Raw genomic sequence first — 24362 nt, forward strand, 5'->3', positions numbered from 1 at the left:
TAGTGTTATCAATAAGTAATAATATTTTTAACAATAGCTGACAGCAAATATTTCACCTAATACTTAAATATTAATATAATTTATCAATATTCATGTTTTGTGTTAATATTGATAGCTTTTTTATTATTATTATTTTATATTAATTTATTAGTCAAATCTGTAAGAACTCAATGGCAGAGGATTAGTAGAGTATGACACTGAAGATCATTAGCTATTAAAAATATACAAGGCCAAGGCCAAGGCACTCGAGAATTCACAAAAAAACAATATATAAAGCCCTTTTTTGGTCATGGCAATAACACTTTAAACACAATCACAAATAGCCATCAGGGTAGGGATGTTGCGGTGACGGATTTTTTCCACCGGTTAATCGACGTGTAAAAGAACCGGTAATCCCGGTGTCACCGTGGTTGCGTGTCGGGGATTTCGGGTGGCCGAAAATGCGGACGTGCACACGTCTCAATTTACTTTCACTTTAATTAGCGGCAATTCAGTAGCATTTGTTTGAATTAATCATGGGTTAATTTATTTTATTCTTAATAAAAATACACAAAACAATAAGACACTCGCTTGTATTACACACATCTTTATTGCAAAATGAATAATAACTTAACACCATGTAAAGACTAAACAAAAGCACTTATGAAACACCTTTAACGTGTTTTTATTAACAAAACGAACCACTGCACACATCGTGCAAGTATCAAACAAGAAATTATATTAAAAAAAATCACTATTCGTTAAATAAAGTGCCTGCCTTTTTCAGCAAAAAAAAAAAAAACACCGCACAACGATCGAATATGAAACGAACGAACATCAAAAACTTTGTTAAATAAGGTAGCCTACCCGAATAATCACTGGACACTTAAGTGCAAAAAAAACTAATATAAAAATATTAAACTCACGTTTGCATTTCTCTTTGAAACCAGATCTTCCGCCATTCTTTGCCAGTTAGCTCGCCTCACTCTCCTCAAATGATAAATGAAATCGGACACCTGTTGCTTTACTGCGGCGCTCGTTCCGCTTACGCTAAATTACGAAGGCACGTAGTCACTAACTGAATTAAGTGCTTTATTACTATAGGCTAAAACTTCAACACGATGGGGACGGTGACGGTGGTCAAGTGCTATGACCGGTAGGTGGGTTAAACACCGTGTATCACCGGTAACACCGACTATCGCAACAAGCCTACATCAGGGTGTGAAAAAACAACACACTCAGACTCCTTTCATACTGCAATCTGTTAGTCATGTGACAGTCACCTGATTAGGATGTTTAAGATTTCACAAGGGGAAATTTAAAACTTTAACAATATCGAGAGAATCTATAAACTCAAAATAATAATTTAATTTAAAGTCCCCCTGTGATGAAAATCTATGTCTATGTGGTGTTATTATTATTACAAACCATGTGTAAATTCAAAAGTCAACACCATTGCTGAGTATTTTCTCCTTAAAGGGTCATGAAACCCCCCTCTTTCAGCTCAAGTCTAGCTCACAATCTTTTTAAAAAAATGCAACTTAAATGGGCGTGGATGGCTGTGAGAAGAAGGGAGGGGAGTGGGTGTGGTATGGCACGGCAGGGGAGGGGGGGTAACTGTCATCGCCACTGGCTCATGCATATCGACTGTCATTAAAAATCTGTGCTAAAACATGAGGAAAAGCTAGATTTTTTTATAGCTGGCAAAGTTAAAGTCTAATGAACAGGGCCGGAGTGGGGCCACTTTTCAGCCCTGGAGTTCATGCCCAAGACCGGCCCACTTTTTCCACGGTGGAATTCCAAATTAGCACTTTTTCCAATTTGGATAAATGAAGCAACAGTTCAGTTGTTACTATTGTGTAGTTGGTATTAATACCATAGTTCAACGAATAATGTAAAGGTTAAATAATAATTCACTTAGACTTTATAAGAAGCAATTGCGATTTTATATCACACAATTCAGACTATATCTCGCAATTCTATATTTCTGACTTTAAAAAGAAGCAATTGCAACTTTATTTCACGCAGTTCTGACTTTATATCTTGCAATTTCTGACTATAAGAAGCAATCGACTTTAATTCACACAATGCTGACTTTATAACACGCAATTGCGACTTTATATCTCATTTTGACCATCTCGCAATGCTGACTTTATAACACGCAAAATTGCAACTTTATTTCAGGCAATTCTGACAGTTATATCTCGCAATTCTGACTTTATAAAACGCAATTGAGACTTAATATCACGCAATTCTGACCATCTCGCAATGCTGACTTTATAACACGCAATTGCAACTTTATTTCAGGCAATTCTGACTTTATAACACGCAATTGAGACTATTTCATGCAATTCTGATGTATTCCGAAATGTAAACTCGCAAGTGTGAGATAAAAAGTCGCAATTATCTTTTAAAACGTTTTATTCTGTGACGCAAACAAGCTTCCATACCTCCTAGCCTCTTCCTCCCAGCCATCCTCCCTGACGCGTACCGTTACGGTAGGGCCGGCCAGGCGCGGTAGGCGCCGGCGATGCCGCGGGCCCGCGGCCGCAGTAGCCTACCTAAACGTTTTGGAAAAGACTCGCTGTGGACCCAACCAACTCTATAGTAGGGGAGGGGAGAACTCCCTCACATGGTACAACCCATGCAGAGGCTGCGCGCTGCAGTGTCAGAAGTCGGAACGTGTAATGTTACTAACGTGACATTAAAATGTGAAAAAAAAAAAAAAGAAAAAAAAAATCCCCGACCGGCCCAAAAGTGAAGCGGCCCACCGGGAATTCTCCCGATTACCCAATCCGGGCCTGCTAATGAAATACACGGACACCTTATTTTTGTCCTTTCAAAAGTAACTGAATGCCCTGCTACATATTAGCCTGCAGTAATCATAATTCTATTTAAAACATAAATGTACATGCATTGTCATTATAAAATATATATTTGTTTATATACACACTATAAAAGCATATATCTGAAAATAATAAATGTTCCGCTTAAAAAAAAACCCTTCCGTACAGCCTAGATCTACGCGACCCCTGAACCCACATAATAAAGATGGACAGTGACATAGAAATTTGCACAAATTAAGCATACGTTCCATACAATTGAGGTATTATCGAAATATCTACATTTTAATAACGAGTGATTATTTAACAAAAGGCATGTAAAATGGTCAGGGTTATATTTCAGACACACACACACACCTCTGAAGCGATAGAAAAGTCCTCGGAACCGCATCACTCGCAAGACGAAACCTGCATTGCTGTACAAGGCCGAAGTCCACCATTCTCCAGTTGAGTGGTTGCTACACACACATATTTTAGATGTGTCCGTGGTTGATGGGCGAGTCTAGCCCGGGCAGCATCGCGGGGAAAGATGCACTGGAACTTTTGCACCACGAAAACAAACGCGCGGCCCATCATTGCCTCTCTCATCTACTACGAGATATATCACAGTTTGACATGTCTGTCATTAGAAAGTTCCACGTGGTGTCATGAATAATTAAGAGAAAGTGTCTTCTCACTGGATAAGAAAACTCAGTACATGAATAATTATGAGACACCGATGAGTCATCAAATTCAGAATTGATGGCACCCCTGATAAATATGAAAAAAAAAATGGCTGTAAAAAAATAAATCTGCATTGTTTATCCTTTTGATCTTCCATTAAAAAAAATTCACACAAATCTAACTTTTCATTGAAGTAAAAGAATTGAAAGTGGGGGGTAAATCACATTATGAAATGTTTTTCTCCAAAACACACTGGCCATAATTGTTGGCACCCTGTTATTAAATACTTTTTGCAACCTCCTTTTGCCAAGATAACAGCTCTGAGTTTTTTTTTTCAGACTAATCTCTGCAATTCTCCATCTGTGATACTTGGAGAGTCTTTGGCCACTCAAACTTTCCTCTTCACCATCCATTAAGACAGTATAGACACACGTCCTCTTCCTGGCCGATTCTTAACATCATCATCTTTAGTTGATTGGAACTTCTTAATTATTGCCCTGATGGTCAAAATGGGGATTTTCAATTCTTTAGCTATTGTCTTACAGCCAATTTCTAGTTTGTGAAGCTCAACAATCTTTTGCTGCGCATCAGAACTGTATTCTGTGGTTTTACTCATTGTGATGGATGATTAAGGGAATTTGGCCTTTGTGTTTCCTCATATTTAAACTCCTGTGAAACACGAAGTCATAGCTAGACAATTTCATGTTCCTAGTCACCCTGGTGTGCTAAAAAAGGTAAATATTAATGGGAATATACTTCAGAGATATTTTTCTCATAAAAAATTCTAGGGGTGCCAACAATTATGGCCAGTGTGTTTTGGAGAAAAACATTTATTTCATAATGTGATTTACCCCCCAATTTAAATTCTTTTACTTCAATGAAAGGTTAGATTTTTGCGCATGTTTTGAAGGAAAGATCAAAAGGATAAACAATGCAGATTTATTTTTTACAGACGTTTTTTATCATATTTATCAGGGGTGCCATCAATTCTGACCACCACTGTATAGTGTTCTGCTGAACACGATGAAGATTTTAAACCCGGAAGATGAAATATGGAAGTAAAATAATCTCAAATGTTTTTGAAACAAAAAGCCTGTTGAATTGCACTACTTGAAAAATAATAGGCATTGCATTAACCATGCTTGCATTTTAATGCATTGTATTTTTAGGGCTCGCATTTTTATGGGCTGAAATTCAACATGGTTGAATATTTAAGCTGTGAATATTTCAATTAAAAACATTTCAAACACATTTTCATTATTAAAAATTCCATAATCCATATTCACCTTTCATATTTCACTTCCAAAATATTCAAACTGTTTAAAAATACAACCTATAATATTCAACAGGCAATTTTCGGTCCATTTTATTTCGCTTCCACAAATTCGCTTCCACAAATTCAGTGGTTCAAATTCGACAGTAAATTCAACGGAACTGCAGGAAAAGCAATAGATTATAGAGCATACTATCCATCTGCTGTTAGTCAACCTCACCAGCAGGGGGTGCAAAAGCGCGTGTTGTTGACGAAGACCAGCAACAGTTAGAGCAAGCCATTCATTCATAAAATGAAAATGATTAGTATATGCGGAAAAGATGATAAAGACACAAAAGCTGTGTTTATGTTTCATTCAATAACTTCATTGTTACATTTTGTAGCCTACATGTTATCAGCTTTCTCTACCTACATGAACAGGATTATAATCGGTTTCCCTCAATACCTCACACTCAAGGATTCCCCTTCTGTCGGGGCAAAATGCTATGGACTAATACAGTGATATGAAAGACCAAACTTGCACCTTTATGGGGATGTAGGCTGTAGGCTACTATGGACTAAGAATATGAACGTAACGCGCAAAGTTTCATGCAGAGCGTTTCGTGATATACTGGCATAAAATCAACACTTGATCATTAACACTTTCTTTTCTCTTCTCTCTCTCTCTCTCCTCCTGTGTGTGTGTGTGTGTGTGTGTGTGTGTGTGTGTGTGTGTGTGTGTGTGTGTGTGTGTGTGGAGAGAGAGAGAGAGAGAGAGGGATCTCTAAAAATCATCAGCACCATTATTTTAAATTACAAATAAAGCACTTTTTCCCTCAGACTACTGTAGCATGACTTAAAAGATAGGACAAGATGCCAAACACATGGATCTCACGGGATCTCGGATCGTCATCACACTACATCCTTATGCTTAAATCAAGTGATCAAAGTGCTCGTTGCCGCTGCGATCAGTGGCGCAGATACTGTGTTTGTTTGTGGCTCGCGCATTCTTCACTCGGACGCGCGCTTCAATCCGTTGTGGAGAGTCTCCATTCGTTCCAGTGAAATTACAAAACAAAATGCACACAAACGTGTCTCTGCCTGATATACAACCACTGATAAACATAATCGTATTTGACAAGAAGAAAAAATAAAACCTATACGAGTACGGATTCGATCCCAGAACCTCTGACACGCTTGGCAAAAGATCTACCACTGGACCACTTAAGTAGCTGTCGGAGGCATTTATATCAGACCTCATTAAATGACAAATTAAACCAAATGTACTATTTAAATTGAATTGTGTTACCAACGCTTTTTTTTTAATTAAATTTGTATTATTTTTACAAATTTTTATATTACATTATTAAGCTACACCGCCCCTGCTCATAGGCTACTTTTTTTTTTTTTTTTTTTTTTTTAAAGAGACCCCCACAAAGATGAAATTATAATTCGAACCCTGATTAAGCTACGTTAAGCGTTTTATATGTCCAGCAGGGGAATCCTGACGTTTTGAGGGAAACCCTAATAGCTTGCATGCAGCACATCGCCACAATAGAAAGTTAAGGCAACTAAACAACCAAGAGAAATATACGTCAACCTCAAAAATGTAACATTGGATCTGCGTATCCGCATCGGGGAATAACATTATAATCTTGTTCACGGTAGAGAAAGATGATTGTAGGCTACACAGGGAAGTAACCGTGAAGACACTGAATTTAACATACAACCGCCGTCATAATAATCACAAATACACTTACATTGCTGTTAAATGAGTTTAATGAATGAATGGCTTGCTCTAACAGTTGCTGGTCTTCGTCAACAACACGCGCTTTTGCACCTCCTGCTGGTGGGATTGACTAACAGCAGATGGATAGTATGCTCGATAATCTATTGCTTTTCCTGCAGTTCCGTTGAATTTACTGTCGAATTTGAACCACTGAATTTGTGGAAGCGAATTTGTGGAAGCGAAATAAAATGGACCGAAAATTGCCTGTTGAATATTATAGGTTTTTTTTTTAACAGTTTGAATATTTTGGAAGTGAAATATGAAAGGTGAATATGGATTATTGAATTTTTAATAATGAAAATGTGTTTGAAATGTTTTTAATTGAAATATTCACAGCTTAAATATTCAACCATGTTGAATTTCAGCCCATAAAAATGCAAGCCCTAAAAATACAATGCATTAAAATGCAAGCATGGTTAATGCAATGGCTATTATTTTTCAAGTAGTGCAATTCAACAGGCTTTTTGTTTCAAAAACATTTGAGATTATTTTACTTCCATAATGAAAATAGCAGAAAAAAAATAAAATTTAACCATTTTCCCCCTACTATTAAATCTAACAGATGCTAACATTGTCTTCAATGGTGTTCAACACACATACCTCTGTTAAAATCTCAGAAAAATTGGTTTAGGGTTTCATGACCCTTTAAAACTGCAGTGAATCAAAGAGTTGAATCACGCTTTGTAATCGCTGGTGTTTCTGACGTCACAAATTACCTTGTAACCAATCAGATCAACGTGTGATCGTCAATGAGTGGATCTCTGAGCTGAGCGAGTGAGTGGAGGCGGGGCTCATTTGCATATTCATAGAACCTCGTATACTAAATCAGGGTGTCGAGTTACATTCAAGATATTTTAAGGCATAAATCTTTTTTTTTTTTCAAAGGGAAAAAAAAAGTAATTGTAATTTTGGTGATCAAAGATGAGTTTTAAGGGATGAAATTATTGACTACCAGAAATCCCCTCAACGTTCTTCACAGGAACAAGATTAATGTGTTTAAACAAACTGCAGAGATTAAACCAGACCGCAGCTCGTTTCATCTGACGCACACGTCCCCCTCCGAGCCGACCCGACACGACTACAAAAAACCAAAGCGTCCCGTGACTCACAGAGAGCAGAGAGACCCTCGGGCCGACTCAAGGCCACAACAGCAGACGTGTTTCACTGAAGAGTGTGTGTGCGTGTGTGAGAGTTACAAGCCAAACCTGCAATTCAAGCTTCCACATAACTGCATGTTAAAGTCCATTTGCTTCCTGTAGATCATCTGGTCTTTTGATGAAAAATTGCATGTTTAGTGTTTCTCCTACACCAGTGTAAACACACATGAGACGGGCTGTGACCTTTTACACCGGCCTCTTTCACACTGTTGCACTGCTTACGGGAGGAAATTCATATAAGAATGGTAAAATTATCGGCAGCTTAAAGCATAGTCAAATGAGCTAAAACATTATATAGGCAGGAATACACCAAAATAATGTTATTGTGAACGAAAAGCAGTGCAAAAGTAACCAAAGCAACCAAAAGTAACCTTACTAAGAAAAATAAAAACTAGTGTTTTATCCCCTTGTTTTACAGATCCTCCATCTAAAACTAGATGCATTTGCTTGAGAAGCAGCGCTGCATAAGATATTAAAAGTTACTTTCAGAGAATGTCTTTAATGCCAGTGTTATTTGTTCTTTTTATGTTTTAAGTTCAAACAAGTGAAAAATAAGTGAAAAAATATGCCAGTTTAGACAGACACAAAATACACTTGTATTTATTTTAATAATTCATTAATATCAATAATATTAACATTGCATTAATCATTTTAATAATCAACAGCTAATAGGATCACAAGTCTTAAAATCTGACGCTTTTCAAGTAAATTGAACTCGTTTTAGGGATTTTCAACTGAAAATCGAGACAAAAACAGAACGAGTGAAGCCATTAAGTCTTATAGGCTTTTATAACTTTAAAACTGCTTCACAATTGAACCATTTAGCAGTGTATCAGTTCGATTTAACATTACACTGAGAACGTCAGCCAAAGCAAACGTTTTAAAGGGACGTGCTATTTAACCCCGTGAGGTGAGAAGTGTGTGTGTTGTGTTCGGTTCATGTTCGTCTGCACTCGCTAAATATGACAGAGACGTGTGTGTTTGTCCTGTGGCTCGTCTCACACTGAACTGCGCCGTTTGCTCACGGATTATCGAGTTTAAATAAATCTGACGGCATTTTTTAAAGAGGTTTTATTAAGCGAGTCACGCTGCTCCTCATCCAGGTCCGATAACAGGCAGAAGAAGCAGATATATTATCAATATATATATATATTATCAGTTTTGCAATGCCTGCAACGAAGTACTGACTTGAAACGATCTGCTCAGTCAGGAAGGGGTTAAAAAAAAAAGCTTCTCCAATGCATTGGGATTAATCAATTCTGAGTTTCCTGCGCTGCAAGCGGCAACCTTCCAGTCTCTCTCTTGAATCAAACGCTGAAGTGACTTAAACTGCAATTCATCGACTGGCCACTAGAGACCGGCTGCAACAGAGAGTCAGTCCCACAGAACCCCATGTTAAAACTTTACAGCAGAAAGAAATGTGTTTACAGCCTGGTGCAAACAGTGGTTTTGGTCTATATAGCTAATTTTGCCCTTCATGAGAACTGTGAGGGGGTGAATTCATTTATAATGCCCCCAGATTCAAGATAAAGGGCAAAAATGCCCCTGTATGTCTTATATATTAATATAATTTAACATAGTTAACCAATATTACACGAAGACCGCCGTTTTTCTACAAATGCGACATTGATTTTATACGACGTACAGTTTAATAAACAAGTTAATATTAAGTGACTTACAATTTAGATATCAAATCGCCTGTTTCGCTCTATTCCGCCAACGAAATTAGTTACAAACTAAGTCCACAGCACTGTTTAGCCTTTCTGAGCAACACACGAAGGTGTATCTTTACTGAATGAATCAGCTTTTCAAACAAATCAGCTGAATCAATGATTCAATGACTCGTGATTCCTGAACGAATGAATCAGTCGTTTGAATGAATCGGTTGAATCGCAATGTCTCACTCATTAACAGTGACTTGCTGCAGGAGGGGTCCTGGCAGGTTTAACTTCACATTTAAAGTATCTTTTCATTTTTTAAATAATTTCAAATTTTAGATTTTCAACATTTCAAAACATTATTAATGCATCTTTAACTGCTCCTCACTGATTAACTTAATATAAAGTTAATAAAGTTCTTTCATACAAAAGTTGATCAAGTTATACATTAGATTACAATTTCTCTACCTGAAAATCTCCCGTTTAAAGGTTGTCTAAGCGATCCCGGGAGACGTTTCTTCTTGTTGACATTCGAATTATTGTCAAACAAAACGGAGGCTGGCTAGACCCTCCCTCCTCCTCATCCCGTCTCCCCCCTCCTCCCCTCCCTTCCGGCATAAAGGAAAGTCAAAATAGTCACTACAAAGTTAAGTTTTACTGATACTTCATTCAATGTGTAATGTCGCCAAGTTAGATAAATGCTTTTATATATTGCAGAACAGAATGCAGAAAAAGAGAAAAATTATCTTAAAATCGTTTTGCCACCTGAGGTTATAAATAGCTCCCACACAAGGACGCAATGATAGCAAGATAACGTTTAGCTTCGCGTTTCCCAGTGAGCATAAACAACGGCGGCGTTGTAAACCAATTTAGTCAAAGTTGTCAATAGCCTATAAATGAACATTCAAATTCACGACAAACCGTGGGTGAAAACAACCCTTAACTTACACAAATTGTCGCCCTACTGTGAATTTGCTTGATCATTTACAATAGAGATTGATCGCTGCTAGAAACATACATGTTGTATTCACCAAAGTTAACGCTGACTGCATAAATCTAGCTAATTACATCCTTGTGTTGGTTTGGCGAACATGAACGTCAGTTTAGAAAGAAAAGTGGATTTACCTGTTCTGCAAAAACAGAGCAACTGAATGTTGGATAGTAGCTGCTAGCTAATCCCTTCTGCCGGCGGAGGTCTCGCCACATTTCAAAGGTTTTTCCGATGTAAATTCGGGACTTCGCGCGTTCCTTATCCTTGTCCCTCTTGCAAGTTGTTCTGTTCATCGGAACGTCGTCTATTTGGTCGTGTGTCGGCCATAATTCAAACTTCCCTCTTCATCTCTCTCCTCCACACACCCACCTCATGTGCACGCGCACTAACCCCGCAAACGCGCAAACCCCACCCTTCAACACTTCTTGTCGGTTATTGGCTGGAGCTCTGTTTGTTATGTTTCAGGGTGCGGGTGAGCACAGTTTGTTTTTGTTGCCGTTTGTGGAGCCTGTGGTGTCTACAGAGACCGCATTTTTTTACAGTGTGTTCAGGGGACAGGCAGCTAGCGGATAGTGAGGAGATGTTTGCTGTATGTGACAAAAAATGTTTTGGCCTGACATCGCTTAGACAACCTTTAAACCTACATAAAAATCCTGAAAAGCACCGTTTATTTAATTTATACGTTTGTTCTGCTGTATTTATTTGTGCTATTGCTCGCAATTTGATTATTTGTTTCCATTTTATTACTTTGATTACTATTACTGTTTAAATGAGTTAATCTAGTAGCTTTTGGTGTCATAACCTTATTTATTATGTTTACATGTATCAAAAATAACGAGAACCATACTAGGCTTGTTTTATAGGCCCATTTTCTTTTGTTTTATTAATTTTGTTGTGGGGCCAGTGAAAAAAATCCTTAGCGTTGAGCCCTGTATTAGAAAAGCTTTCCAGCGCTGGAGACAGAAGCGGGAAGGCCTGGAAACTGACGCTGAGGTTGCGTTGTTTCTGCACCATACGCGAGTAACATTGGTTTTGCTCAGTTTCACAGAAACAAGATGTGATGTTGTGATGTTAGTTATAGTAACAGGACGAGTGTGGCGTGATTGATAATGAGCATCACCTGTGTGACGCACTGGTCTCGTATCTCTCACGGAGGAGCGGAAGCATAAAAGGAGGAGCGACGACAGTGAAGAAAGAGAGAGGACCAGGCCTGGACTATTTTATTTGATGTTTTGTTTTGGTATATGTGACAGCAGTTGTCCGTGAGGGGCTGCTGTCTTTACTTTCATTTTGTGTTGGTTTATTTTATTATTAAAGTTTGTTGAATGTTCGCCGGTTCCCGCCTCCTCCTTCCTATAACAACGAACTCGTTACAGACAGTTTTGAGTGTCATTGTTTGTCTGGAGCTGCTGGCGAATAACAACCAACTCTGGCTATTTATTTACCGAATGTTAATTTTTTTACTTTTTTTTCGTTCGTTCGTCATCTTCACTTTGTTTTTTGCAAAGCTTCATTTTGCTTTGCTTCTGCTATGATAGGGACATCCACCCCTGCATAGCATGTTCATGCATTTTGGGGTGGAGCAATGAAAGGAGCAATGTGTGTGTTTGGGTTGATTTCAAATATCAACTGTGTTTCTCAGAAATCACTTACTGCACCTTTAAGAAAGATCTCTCACTGCTTGTGACTGCAACCAAAGAAAACACTGAACTCCGGGTGTTAATGTGGCACATGTCGCTGAAATTCAAGCACTCTGACTGGAAATATTGTGAATGCAAATGATGGATTTCACAGCCATACGGAGGGCCAGGGGCGGCGCTAGGGCTGGGCTACGGGGGCTTAAGCCTCCAATGTTTTTAGCAAACCCCCGAATATTTCATTACCTTGTCTTTCTCATAGAGCAAAACAATTAATCAGAAAAACAAATATGATTAAGATTACAGCCATTTACCTAATCATGAAAAGTGCATATTACAGTTTTATTTCTATTTTTCCCTTTGCATTAAAGGAACTTACAACGTGCTTTTGCAGAGTTGTATATTGTAGCCAATCACAGACATGTCTGTTGAACGCATCGGCCAATCAGAGGAAGAAAATGTGTTTTGCGAGTTCTACACTTTCGCAAACCTGTCATTATTATTGGCAATAAACTTAAGATGCAAATAAGAGATTCACTGAAATGTATTTGATATTCTTGATGCTGCTCTGATGCACTGCACTACGCAGCGCTCTGATTGTTGTTAGGATGACTGAAAGTCCAGCGGTCTAGCTCATCAATGTCAGAATGATTAAAGAAGGCGGGGCTTACCGTTCACAGAAGGGTGTTAACAGTGAACGAAAGCCTGGTAAAATGTAAGTAGATAAACATTTAATATCTGACAACTGTTTCACAATAGAAAATGTTCAACTACCGACAGTATCCGGTGAGGCAAATTACTCAGCTATTTTATTATTATTAAATTCTGCCTTTTTGAATTGAACATATGCTATAATTCCCTTGATTCATGTAGAGAGAATGTATGCATACTTAAAAATAAAATATTATTTGCTAATAGTTTAAATTATTTCACTAATACAATAAGCCTTTTTCTTTATTCCCTGAAAGCTCTTTTATAATTAATTAATTCCTTTAAATAAAAATACCCAATTTTAGTTTGGGCTAAAGCCCCGAATATCCAGACCTTAGCAGCGCCCCTGCGGAGGGTCACGGAGAAACGTGATGGATTATTCTTCAAGTCATGTGACTTTTATCCCTAATGCATTACAGCACTCACACAGAGGAGAGCAACAAGTCTCTCCTGTTGGAATTATGAATGACAGGCAAATTCAACAACTCTGTGTTACTTTTGTATTTTTGAGATAGTATGGTTTTATTAATATTTTTGTATGGTTTTGATATTGCCTTGGCAACTAGCTGAAATAAAATAAATGTAAGTAAAATAAGCAATAGAAAAGCTTTTTTATGGTTTTAGTTCACTATAATAACCCAGGACGCAACAACAAATACATAACAGACGCCTTGAGATCTCCTGAGATAAGGGTGCAAAACACACACTCACAGATGCTGCAGTGTCTATTTACTCAGTTTATGATATTTGCTATGCCCTAACACAAACCCAATGCCATCAGAAGATCTAAACTAAATAATTATCTGATTTTGGTGTAGCAAAACAAGTCTAGCAACACACACATACGCATGCACACAATACACGCATGTCACACGGAATCAAATAAATAAATAAATCACATTTTAATTCTGATAACGCACATAAAAAACAACACACTGCATGCATTCGCTTGAGTGTGCGAGACGAGTGGACTGGCGCATTATGTGCGTTATTGCACCTGTGTTGTAAATGCAACACGTTTATTATGAGTGCATTGCAACACACTCCCACTGATGTAATAACACACACCTATAAGTGCGTGTGAAAAACTGTCCGTTGTCAACAAACGCACTCAAAGCTTACCGACACTGACAACACACATGATGCGTGAGGTGCGCGCGCGTACGCATATATATAATAAATTATACTAGGCGATGAGTGTCTCGGTCCGCGGTCGGTCGGACAGTGACGTACCTCTGCCGCTCAGCTCGTGCAGGGGGATCGTGTCCCCTCCACCGTCGTACGGGAGATACGGGTCTGCGGAGACCTCCTCCACGCCGATCATAGCGATCCTCGGGTCACAGGCGCGCTCGGGCAGCCGGAGAGAGAGCGGCGGCCATGACCAGCAGCGCTGAGCGAGTGAGATTGAGAAGACAGCTGCGTGATTGCGTCACTCCAGTGCGTCAATGCGGCAGCCGATGACGTCAACACGTTCGAGACGCGCTCACACACACGTCGCACATTCCAGTTCGTTTTATTGTAAACCTATTTAAAAAAAAAATATTATCTTATTGGATGTCTTGTTATAGTTGTTAATGTTTCATGTCTGTCTTATGTCTAATGAAAATAAATACATAAATAAATAAAAACCCGTCGCGTTCGGTTTGCTAGCCTGTCTGTTTCTATCATGGAACGGTAAAATGATATTACAATCATGTCCTCAAACCGTAAATAACAAGTGCTTCTTGGATATCGGAGATATTTCACCCTAAATATTACACGAAAGCAGCGCACAAAAGCCTTTGCATTATATAGACACCAGTTCCGTGCCACTGTCGCCTTTGGCTTTTGGCTTGCTTAGTTGGGGACATTTAATATTCAACAATATTACTGATCTGCCTGCATTGAGAACTGAACTGAGACGTATGTGACGGATGACACATGACATGATGATATATAAATTAACTAAATTAGTAAAGTAAATCAGAAACTATCTGCAATTGTAAAAAGCGCTATATAAATAAAGGTGACCTGGTTTAACACACACAAGTACCTAGAACCTTATTTCAGTGCTCAAAAAAGTAGACCTTCACACACACCCCACAATCACCATTTACCTTTGGCAATAATCCTGCTGTTGCCAGGCAACAGCTCTGGACTGTGTGAGTAGGTCACCCATAGGCTTTGTTATGGTGTTTAAATCAAAGCGCCTGAGTCCTGTCAGTGTTTTCTGCTTCAGAAACCATCACACGCGTAGTATTGAAACTGAACACCTGCTGTGAGGGTGAAGCGCCAGAGACACTCTTCATCACACCGAGGTTATAAACAGCAACACACAACTGACACGTACTCACACACAGCAACAACCGGAGTAAGTGGATACCAGTCTGAACTCACTGGAACGCGCCTTCAAGGTGACAGGCCAGTTAAACTGGTTCCCATGCGGCATTTCTTTACATCCACACGTTTCCGGTCTGACTGTCACCTTCAGTCATGCCAGTTTTACACCTGATTTCCCATCGTTTAATAAAGTGGCTCTTTACTAAAGTAGGGCTGCACGGTTATTAAAAGTAAAAACCGGAATCGATATTTGTGTATTTGTAAAGGTAACATGCCTAAACATAAGGGTATCAGGATAAAAGCTGTTTAAAAGACAACCATTAAGGTTAGTCGTGTCATTTTAGTTTTAATGTAAAATAAAAGTATTATGATTATAGTTTTTCTTAAAATCTTTTTTTAATTTACAATAGTAATATTTTTATTTTGTAGTATATATTATTTTATCCATATATATTTGATATATGCTCACAAAATATTAGAGCAAAATGTGCATAAAGAAATACAAATTTAAACACCCATAAATATTACTATTACTAGTAATTTTACAGTTGTAATGCAAAATAAAAGTAATGTTTTATATTGTTTTCTTTTTTAAATACAATGTTTTATTTTACAATGAAATATTACAATAGTAACAATTTAATTTAGTTTGCAGTGTTTTGTTTTAGTATCCATTATTTATTAAAAATAACAACAATAATTATTATTTTATATCGATATTGATATATCCTGACGAAAGTTGGGCCAAATTGTGCAACCATAAATATTAGTATTGTAATTTTACAGTTTTAATATAAAATAAAAGTAATGTTTTATATTGTATTTCAGAATTATTTGATTTTTTTGTGAAATATTATAAGAGTAATACTTCTTATTTTATTAGACTAATTATTATTATTACTATTATTTTACATCCATATTGATATATACTAACAAAATGTTTTTCAAATTATACATGAAGAAATTAAAACAGCCATAAATATTAGCATTATCATTTTACAGTTTTAATGTACAAAAAAATATATTTTCATATTGTATTTCTTAAAATATCTATTTTTTATTTAAATATTACAATAGTTATATTTCATATTCTGTATTTATTTAGTAATTTTATATTTTATTTAATAATTATTATTTATTATTATTATTATAAAGCCATATTGATATATAGTCACAAATTTTGGCCAAATTGTGGTATATATTGGTATATTATATTTTTTATATTGCATTTAACAAAAAACTTGGAATTTAATTTTCCTCCCCCAGATCCTGAGCCGTACCTGGTTTTCCCCGAGGCTTCCCTCAGCGCCGGCCCGTGTCGGACAGGGAACTGTCTTTGAGAGAGTCTGACAGGGCAGAGATTGTTGAATGAAATGCGACACCTCCCTGTTTCACAGACTCTTGTTGTGTTTGCTGGTCCGTTCAACAAAGGTCTGCCAGACTCATGAATAATGAACCGACTAATAGCAGATAACAGAGAAACAGATCTCATGCAGAAAACACACTCATATAAGACCTCTGTATATGTAAAGCTCTCTTTTTAGAAACTTTCAGGCATGATCTTCAGCCACTGACACTAAAATAAAGACACACACACACTCACTCACAGAAGAAGCTCTGAGTCCTATACACTCAGAAACCCAATAGCAGGAACCACTGACCCAACACACTTCCACTCAAGAGAAAGAAATGAATACTTTTACTCAGCAGGGATGCATTAAATTGATCAAAAGCGACAGTAAATGCATATTTGATGTTACAAAAGATTTCCATTTCAAATAAATGCTGTCCTTATGAACTTTATATTTACAATGAATCCTGAAAAGAAGTTTTCCACAAAAATATGAACTAATTTCAACTTTTAATAATCTGAAATGTTTCTCAAATGCATCAAATCATCATATTAGAATGATTTCTGAAGGGTCATGTGACTGAAGACTGGAGTAATGATGCTGAAAATACAGCTTTGATCACAGGAATAAATTACACTTTACAATATATTCACACAGAAAACAGTGATTTTAAATTGTAATAATATTTCACAATATTACTGTTTTTACTGTATTTTTAATCAAATAAATGCAGCCTTGGTGAGCATGAAGAGACTTCTTACAAAAACATGAGTGAACATCATAACTAAGAGGTGTCTGTTAAAAAAAAAAAATAATAATAATAATAATAATAATAATAACAACAACCACTTGAGCTGTGGTTCGTTCATGCAGCGTTTCTTATACTGACACGATTAACATAATGTTGTAGAAAACAACAATCACCAGCACTTAACTCAACATGACAGGGTTCGCGTTTTACTTGTAAAATGTGTATTTCTGTTTGAAACTGAATATTCAGCATAAACAAACAGAGTGAGATCAGGTTTTCCATCAGGAACTGACTGGATCAGAGTAGCCTATATGTAAACATTTTTATTAATAAGAAATATTACTAATAAAATGTAAAATTATTATATATCTTATAGTTAAATATTACATAGGCCTAACTATATATAACTATATTATATAAGTTATATATAACTTATATAACTATAAGATATATAATTATTTTACATTTTATTTTACAACTGTTTTGTTTAGAAAAATGTGAGACGCGGGCAGTGGAATTGGGAAGAAGTGCAAGGTCTAGAGATGTGTTTTATACATCTTATGAAGTTTTGCTTCTCTGTTGCACGCAATATGCTGCAAAAGAAGCGAGACGCGAGCGCAACAGTCAAACGCGTCCATCGAGCGCGTTTACACGTCTGAGGTCACTGTACTCATTAAAGAATAGACAAAAGTCCCCGGATGACCCACTTCTTCCAGTGAGATCCTGAGGTGCACGTACGATGGACACTTTACTGTCCCATGAGGCCACGGGAGAGGATTTGTGAACACAACTGACGCTGGCAGGTCACATGATAACGACAACGTCCGGATTACATTCATACTATACAGAACACACTTTTTTAGCGCTTTACTTATTCAAAATAAGTACCTACTCAAGAGAGTATGTGATTTAGGACGCAGCCAATGACGAGACAAAACAGGTGTGCTTAAGCGTTCTGTCCTTTTATGGTCGCATCTTGTGACGTCACATCCTGTTTTTGGTTTGTTTAGATGTCTTTGGTCCGTGTTGTGTTCGTGTTTCAGTCGAACCGCACCAGAGTTCGTTTGGAAGCGGATCGAGACTCCTCTTTTCGTTTGGTTCAGACAGCAGCGTTCACACTTATTCAAATGAACCGCACTAACAGAGCAATCACACCAGGGTTAGGTTTAATCCAACCAAACATGCCAAGTGTGAACACACACTAAAGCCCTGTTTGCTCCTGGTATTAAGATGCGTTTTGGTCGATCGGATCACAAGTAGACGAGGGAGACACATTCCCGTTTACTCCTGGTGTTTTAATCCGTCTCTTCTGTCCACTTTCATCCACTTCTGTCCTGATTTCTTTGAGGGGAGGGTCTATGGGCGGGAAATGTTTGTGTTTTTTCACATCTTTCGATCTAATGCACAGAGAGCATCAGCTTTAGTTTCTGCTCTGACAGACTCAAGATCAGCCGAACGCTGTGAGTGTGTGTGTTAGAAATCAGCCGAACGCTGTGAGTGTGTGTGTTAGAAATCAGCCGAACGCTGTGAGTTTGTGTTAGAGATCAGCCGAACGCTGTGAGTGTGTGTTAGAAATCAGCCGAACGCTGTGAGTGTGTGTTAGAAATCAGCCGAACGCCGAGTGTGTGTTAGAGATCAACCGAACGCTGTGAGTGTGTGTGTTAGAAATCAGCCGAACGCCGAGTGTGTGTTAGAGATCAACCGAACGCTGTGAGTGTGTGTGTTAGAAATCAGCCGAACGCTGTGAGTTTGTGTTAGAGATCAGCCGAACGCTGTGAGTGTGTGTTAGAAATCAGCCGAACGCTGTGAGTGTGTGTGTTAGAAATCAGCCGAACGCTGTGAGTGTGTGTGTTAGAAATCAGCCGAACGCTGTGAGTTTGTGTTAGAGATCAGCCGAACGCTGTGAGTGTGTGTTAGAAATCAGCCGAACGCTGTGAGTGTGTTAGAAATCAGCCGAACGCCGAGTGTGTGTTAGAGATCAACCGAACGCTGTGAGTGTGTGTGTTAGAAATCAGCCGAACGCTGTGAGTGTGTGTTAGAAATCAGCCGAACGCTGAGTGTGTGTTAGAGATCAGCCGAACGCTGTGAGTGTGTGTGTTAGAAATCAGCCGAACGCTGTGAGTGTGTGTTAGAAATCTACGGTGACCGGGAGGGGACATGTTCGGTTCACTTATTTTTGTCGTGGCCACAACATATAAACTCGTGGGAACGTGATATTAAGTCGTGGCCACAAGATCATTTTGTTGAGGTAACGACATAATGATGTCGTGGCCACGCGATGCAAAGTCGTGGCCTCGAGATCATATGTTGAGGGAACGATATATTTTTCTCGTGGCCACGACTTCATATTTTGAGAGAACGACATCTATTTGTCGTGGCCACGAGTTGAGGGAGCCACAGCGGCCAATAGGCTACTGTAACCGTTACCGTAGGCTATAGCATAGACTGGGCTACAGCAGAGATGGATATGATGACAGAAGAAATAACATGATTTTATTTTAAATTAGGAATGTCATATAAAGATATAGTGCTGTCTTTGGCATTAAGACATGGGTACGTTATAAGTGAAAGACACATGAAGCGCATTCTTAGACTTTTTTTGTCGCACGCATATTTAGGGACCGTCTCAAAATTACATGCGACATTGGCATAAACGTTTCTAACTTCAATAGCATTTGAAGACAATGACTTACAGTCATAAAACCAACTGTACATTGTTCACCCAGGTCTCATGTATGATGCACACCTTTTAGTTTTTTTACATTTATGACAATAAACTGCTAAATCATATGCAAATATGGCTATGTCGGCCTATTTCACTACTGTACGGGATCATACACAAAATATGACAATATTTAAAGCTCAATATAATTTGAAGACAATGACTTACAGTCATACAACAACTGTATATTGTTCATATAGGTATCATGTATGACGCACACCTTTTATATTTTTGATATTTATGACAATAAACTGCTAAATCATATGCAAACATTGCTATGTATTTCACTACTGTATGGGATCATATACAGAACATGACAATATTTAAAGCTCAATATCATTTGAACACAGTGACTTACAGTCATAAAACCAACTGTAGCCTACATTGTTCATGTAGGTCTAATGTATGATGCACATCTTTAATATTTTTGATATTTATGACAATAAACTGCTAAATCATATGCAAATAATGCTATGCATTTCACTACTGTGTGGGATCATATACAGAATATGACATATTTAAAGCTCAATAGCATTTGAAGACAATGACTTACATTCATAAAACCAACTGTACATTGTTCATCTAGGTGTCAGGTATGTGGCAATAGTGAAATACATAGCAATATTTGCATATGATTTAGCAGTTTATTGATATAAAAATCTAAAAGGTGTGCATCATACATGAGACCTGGGTGAACAATGTAGGCTACAGTTGGTTTTATGACTGTAAGTCATTGTCTTCAAATGCTATTGAAGTTAGAAACGTTTATGCCAATGTCGCATGCAATTTTGAGACGGTTCCTAAATATGCGTGCGACAAAAAAAGTCTAAGAATGCGCTTCATGTGTCTTTCACTTATAACGTACCCATGTCTTAATGCCAAAGACAGCACTATATCTTTATAATTTAAAGTAAAATGTTGTTTCTTCTGTCATCTCCATCTCTGCTGTAGCCCAGTCTATGCTATGGTACGGGTACAGTATTGGCCGCTGTGGCTCCCTCAACTCGTGGCCACGACAAATAGATGTCGTTCTCTCAAAATATGAAGTCGTGGCCACGAGAAAAATATATCGTTCCCTCAACATATGATCTCGAGGCCACGACTTTGCATCGCGTGGCCACGACATAATGATGTCGTTACCTCAACAAAATGATCTTGTGGCCACGACTTAATATGACGTTCCCACGAGATATTATGACGTTCCCACGACTTAATATCACGTTCCCACGAGTTTATATGTTGTGGCCACGACAAAAATAAGTGAACCGAACATGTCCCCTCCCGGTCACCGTAGAAATCAGCCGAACGCTGTGAGTGTGTGTGTTAGAAATCAGCCGAACGCTGTGAGTGTGTGTTAGAAATCAGCCGAACGCTGAGTGTGTGTTAGAGATCAACCGAACGCTGTGAGAGTGTGTGTTAGAAATCAGCCGAACGCTGTGAGTGTGTGTTAGAAATCAGCCGAACGCTGTGAGTGTGTGTTAGAAATCAGCCGAACGCTGTGAGTGTGTGTTAGAAATCAGCCGAACGCTGTGAGTGTGTGTTAGAAATCAGCCGAACACTGTGAGTGTGTGTTAGAAATCAGCCGAACGCTGTGAGTGTGTGTTAGAAATCAGCCGAACGCTGTGAGTGTGTGTTAGAAATCAGCCGAACGCTGTGAGTGTGTGTTAGAAATCAGCCGAACGCTGTGAGTGTGTGTTAGAAATCAGCCGAACACTGTGAGTGTGTGTTAGAAATCAGCCGAACGCTGTGAGTGTGTGTGTGTTAGAAATCAGCCGAACGCTGTGAGTGTGTGTGTTAGAAATCAGCCGAACGCTGAGAGTGTGTGTGTTAGAAATCAGCCGAACGCTGTGAGTGTGTGTTAGAAATCAGCCGAACGCTGTGAGTGTGTGTTAGAAATCAGGAATGGAGAGAGAACATTGTGTTTGATACGTTTTTCACCTTCAGACCAAACTTGGTTCTCCAGCCGACAGAGTTTAAACCCCGTCTGTATAACCTCTTCTCATAATGTTACGCATGAGTTCAGTAGACGGAGAGCAGACGAGCTTCTGAGGCTGTGTGAACACATTCGACCACACGAGTGTTTACACTACGAAAGCAATCCGGCCGAGTGTGTTTTCATCTTCCTCTGGAAGTGTTGGACAGTGGACGAGCTCGAAGCGTTTAGACCCGTTTACAGCTGCATTTAGTGCCGTCCACTTGAGATCCGATCGACCAAAACACATCATGTATAATTTGTCTGTAGGAGTGTGTGTATGAGTGTATGTATGAGTGTATGAGTATATGTAGGTTTACCTGGAGACGCGTCCCCGTCGAGAAGGTTGTCGTCTTCTGTTGTGTGGAAGTCCATGATGACGCCGGCTCCATCGAGAAGCTCTTCGTCACTGCTAGCGCTCGTGATGCTGTTGTAGCTGTTCCTGCCGTAGCCTCTGGTGAACAACTGCTCAGACTCCATTTAGCAACACAACACCCTGAGAAGACACACACAGACAGAGAGCAGACAGTCAGGTGACGTGATTCAGCAGACTGAGCTCCTCAAAGACACACTGATGACACTTCCCTCACCACAAACACACTTCAAGCACTTTACAAATCAGGCATGGAGGACAGTTGTAAATAAAATGCAGAAATAAGTTATCAAATTAATCAGGAAAACATACAAATGTAAATAACGCCATTAAATATGGACTAATTAATAGACGTACATAAGCAATAAGGTACTCAAGGCTGTGCTATACCATATGACTTATTCACAATACAGAACTAGCCTCGAGTACCTCATTGCTTTTATAAAACGGTTACCACACAATACAAATATTAAAGCCGAAAAATATGTATCTATGCAACTTTCATAAAAAGTAAAATCACTAAAAGCCTTCCTTCCGCTGGAAAAAATAGTCCCTGACCGTACACAGCTACAGACGTTACATACATTATTTCGCCATTAGATGGCGGCAAAAACTGTCTTTATGAGTGAGTCAGTCAGTGAAGACTTTTACATTGAAAGGACTCAAACTTGTGAACACGGAAAAGCAAATGACTAGGACTCGGGAAAACCCCTTAACGGTTAAAAGGACAAGATTTCGCAGCGGACATTCAAATAGATTTTTTTATTGTGAATATGGGACTGAGCTGAAGGAAAATGCTATATCTACTGTAAATGCAGGTACACTCGCTTACTCGATCTCTCACAATACTCTACTCTAGCTTCAATAAACAATATCAATGAGATCAAACATATGTTTAAGTTGCTAAGAGTGGTTGCTAGGGGTGTTGTTGTGTAGTGATACATAGAACCGTTGGGTGAAGCGGTCGTACGTGTTTTATCGTGAATAAAACAGCTATTGTCCAATCAGAATCAAGGATAGGAACTAACCGTTTTATAAAACCGTTTAATTCATGTTTTAAAATGTAGTTAAATGAATTAGTAAAACAATTAATTAATACATCTTTTTTCAAAATCGTTCAAATCTACATTTAAATGAATAATGTATTGTTTTATTTTATTTGACAACATTTTAAAACATGAAATTAGTTTTTTGTCTTTTATTTTGTCAATTTAAACATATGATACATCAATTTTAACATATTTAACATTTAAATACATATTAAACATATTTATACACATTTAAAAGGATTTATTAAATTGTATTTTTTATTTAAATTTGTATTATTTTTATTTAACTACATTTTAAAACATGATTTCATTTAATCTGTCCATTTTAAACATAAAACATGTTTTAAACTTTCAACATATGAAACTATTAACACACACACACACACACACACACATAGATATATATATATAAACATTAATTAAATGAACCGTTTTACACATGTCTATTAAGTGATTTTTTTTTATTTTCATTTTTTATGTTTGAATAATTATTAAATTGATCATTTGTTCCTTCATTTTGTTTTTTAAAGATCATTCCTAGTACTCCATTAACAATTATTATTATTATTATTATTATTATTAATAAATAAATAAATAAATATTAATATTAGTGTAGGTTTAAGGGGAAAATAATAACAAATAGATTTATTAAATAAATGAATGCCAGTTTCATTATTATTATTATTAATAAACAGATATGAATAAATGAATGCCATGCAGGTTTCATTATTATTATTATTATTAGTCACTGTTATAAATAAATAAACAAACAAATAAATAAATGCCTGTTTCATTATTATTAATAATAAATAGATATTATGAATAAATGAATGCCATGCAGGTTATATTATTATAGTTAATTGTTATAAATAAATAAATAAATAAATGCCGGTTTCATTATTATTATTATTATTATTAATAATAATAAATAGATATTACAAATAAATTAATGCCATTAGGTTTTGTTATTATTATTATTATTAATAAATCGATATTATGAATAAATGAATGCCATGCAGGTTTCATTATTATTATTATTATTATAAATAAATAAATAAATGCCATGCAGGCTTTACTATTATTAATAATAAACAAACAAGCAAACAAACATGCTATATGCTGACAATGTTTTAAATCAGTGTTG

The 24362-nt window shown here is 37.4% G+C and overlaps 1 protein-coding gene across 13 annotated transcripts in view; it reads right to left on the bottom strand.

Annotated features, from left to right (window-relative positions):
- clcn3 (chloride channel 3) overlaps nt 1–24362 on the bottom strand; it is a 65117-nt gene that overhangs the window by 32294 nt on the left and 8461 nt on the right. For 6 of the 13 annotated variants that reach the window (XM_081359236.1, XM_081359241.1, XM_081359244.1 and 3 more), the window contains exon 2: nt 22117–22292. In XM_081359236.1, coding sequence (XP_081215362.1) covers nt 22117–22276 — 160 coding nt within the window. In that variant the 5' untranslated portion in view covers nt 22277–22292. The other 7 variants (XM_081359247.1, XM_081359248.1, XM_081359242.1 and 4 more) reach the window with 7 other exon arrangements.

Source organism: Scardinius erythrophthalmus, assembly GCF_964197995.2.
Source record: "Scardinius erythrophthalmus genome assembly, chromosome: 2".
NCBI classification, from domain to species: Eukaryota; Metazoa; Chordata; class Actinopteri; order Cypriniformes; family Leuciscidae; genus Scardinius; species Scardinius erythrophthalmus.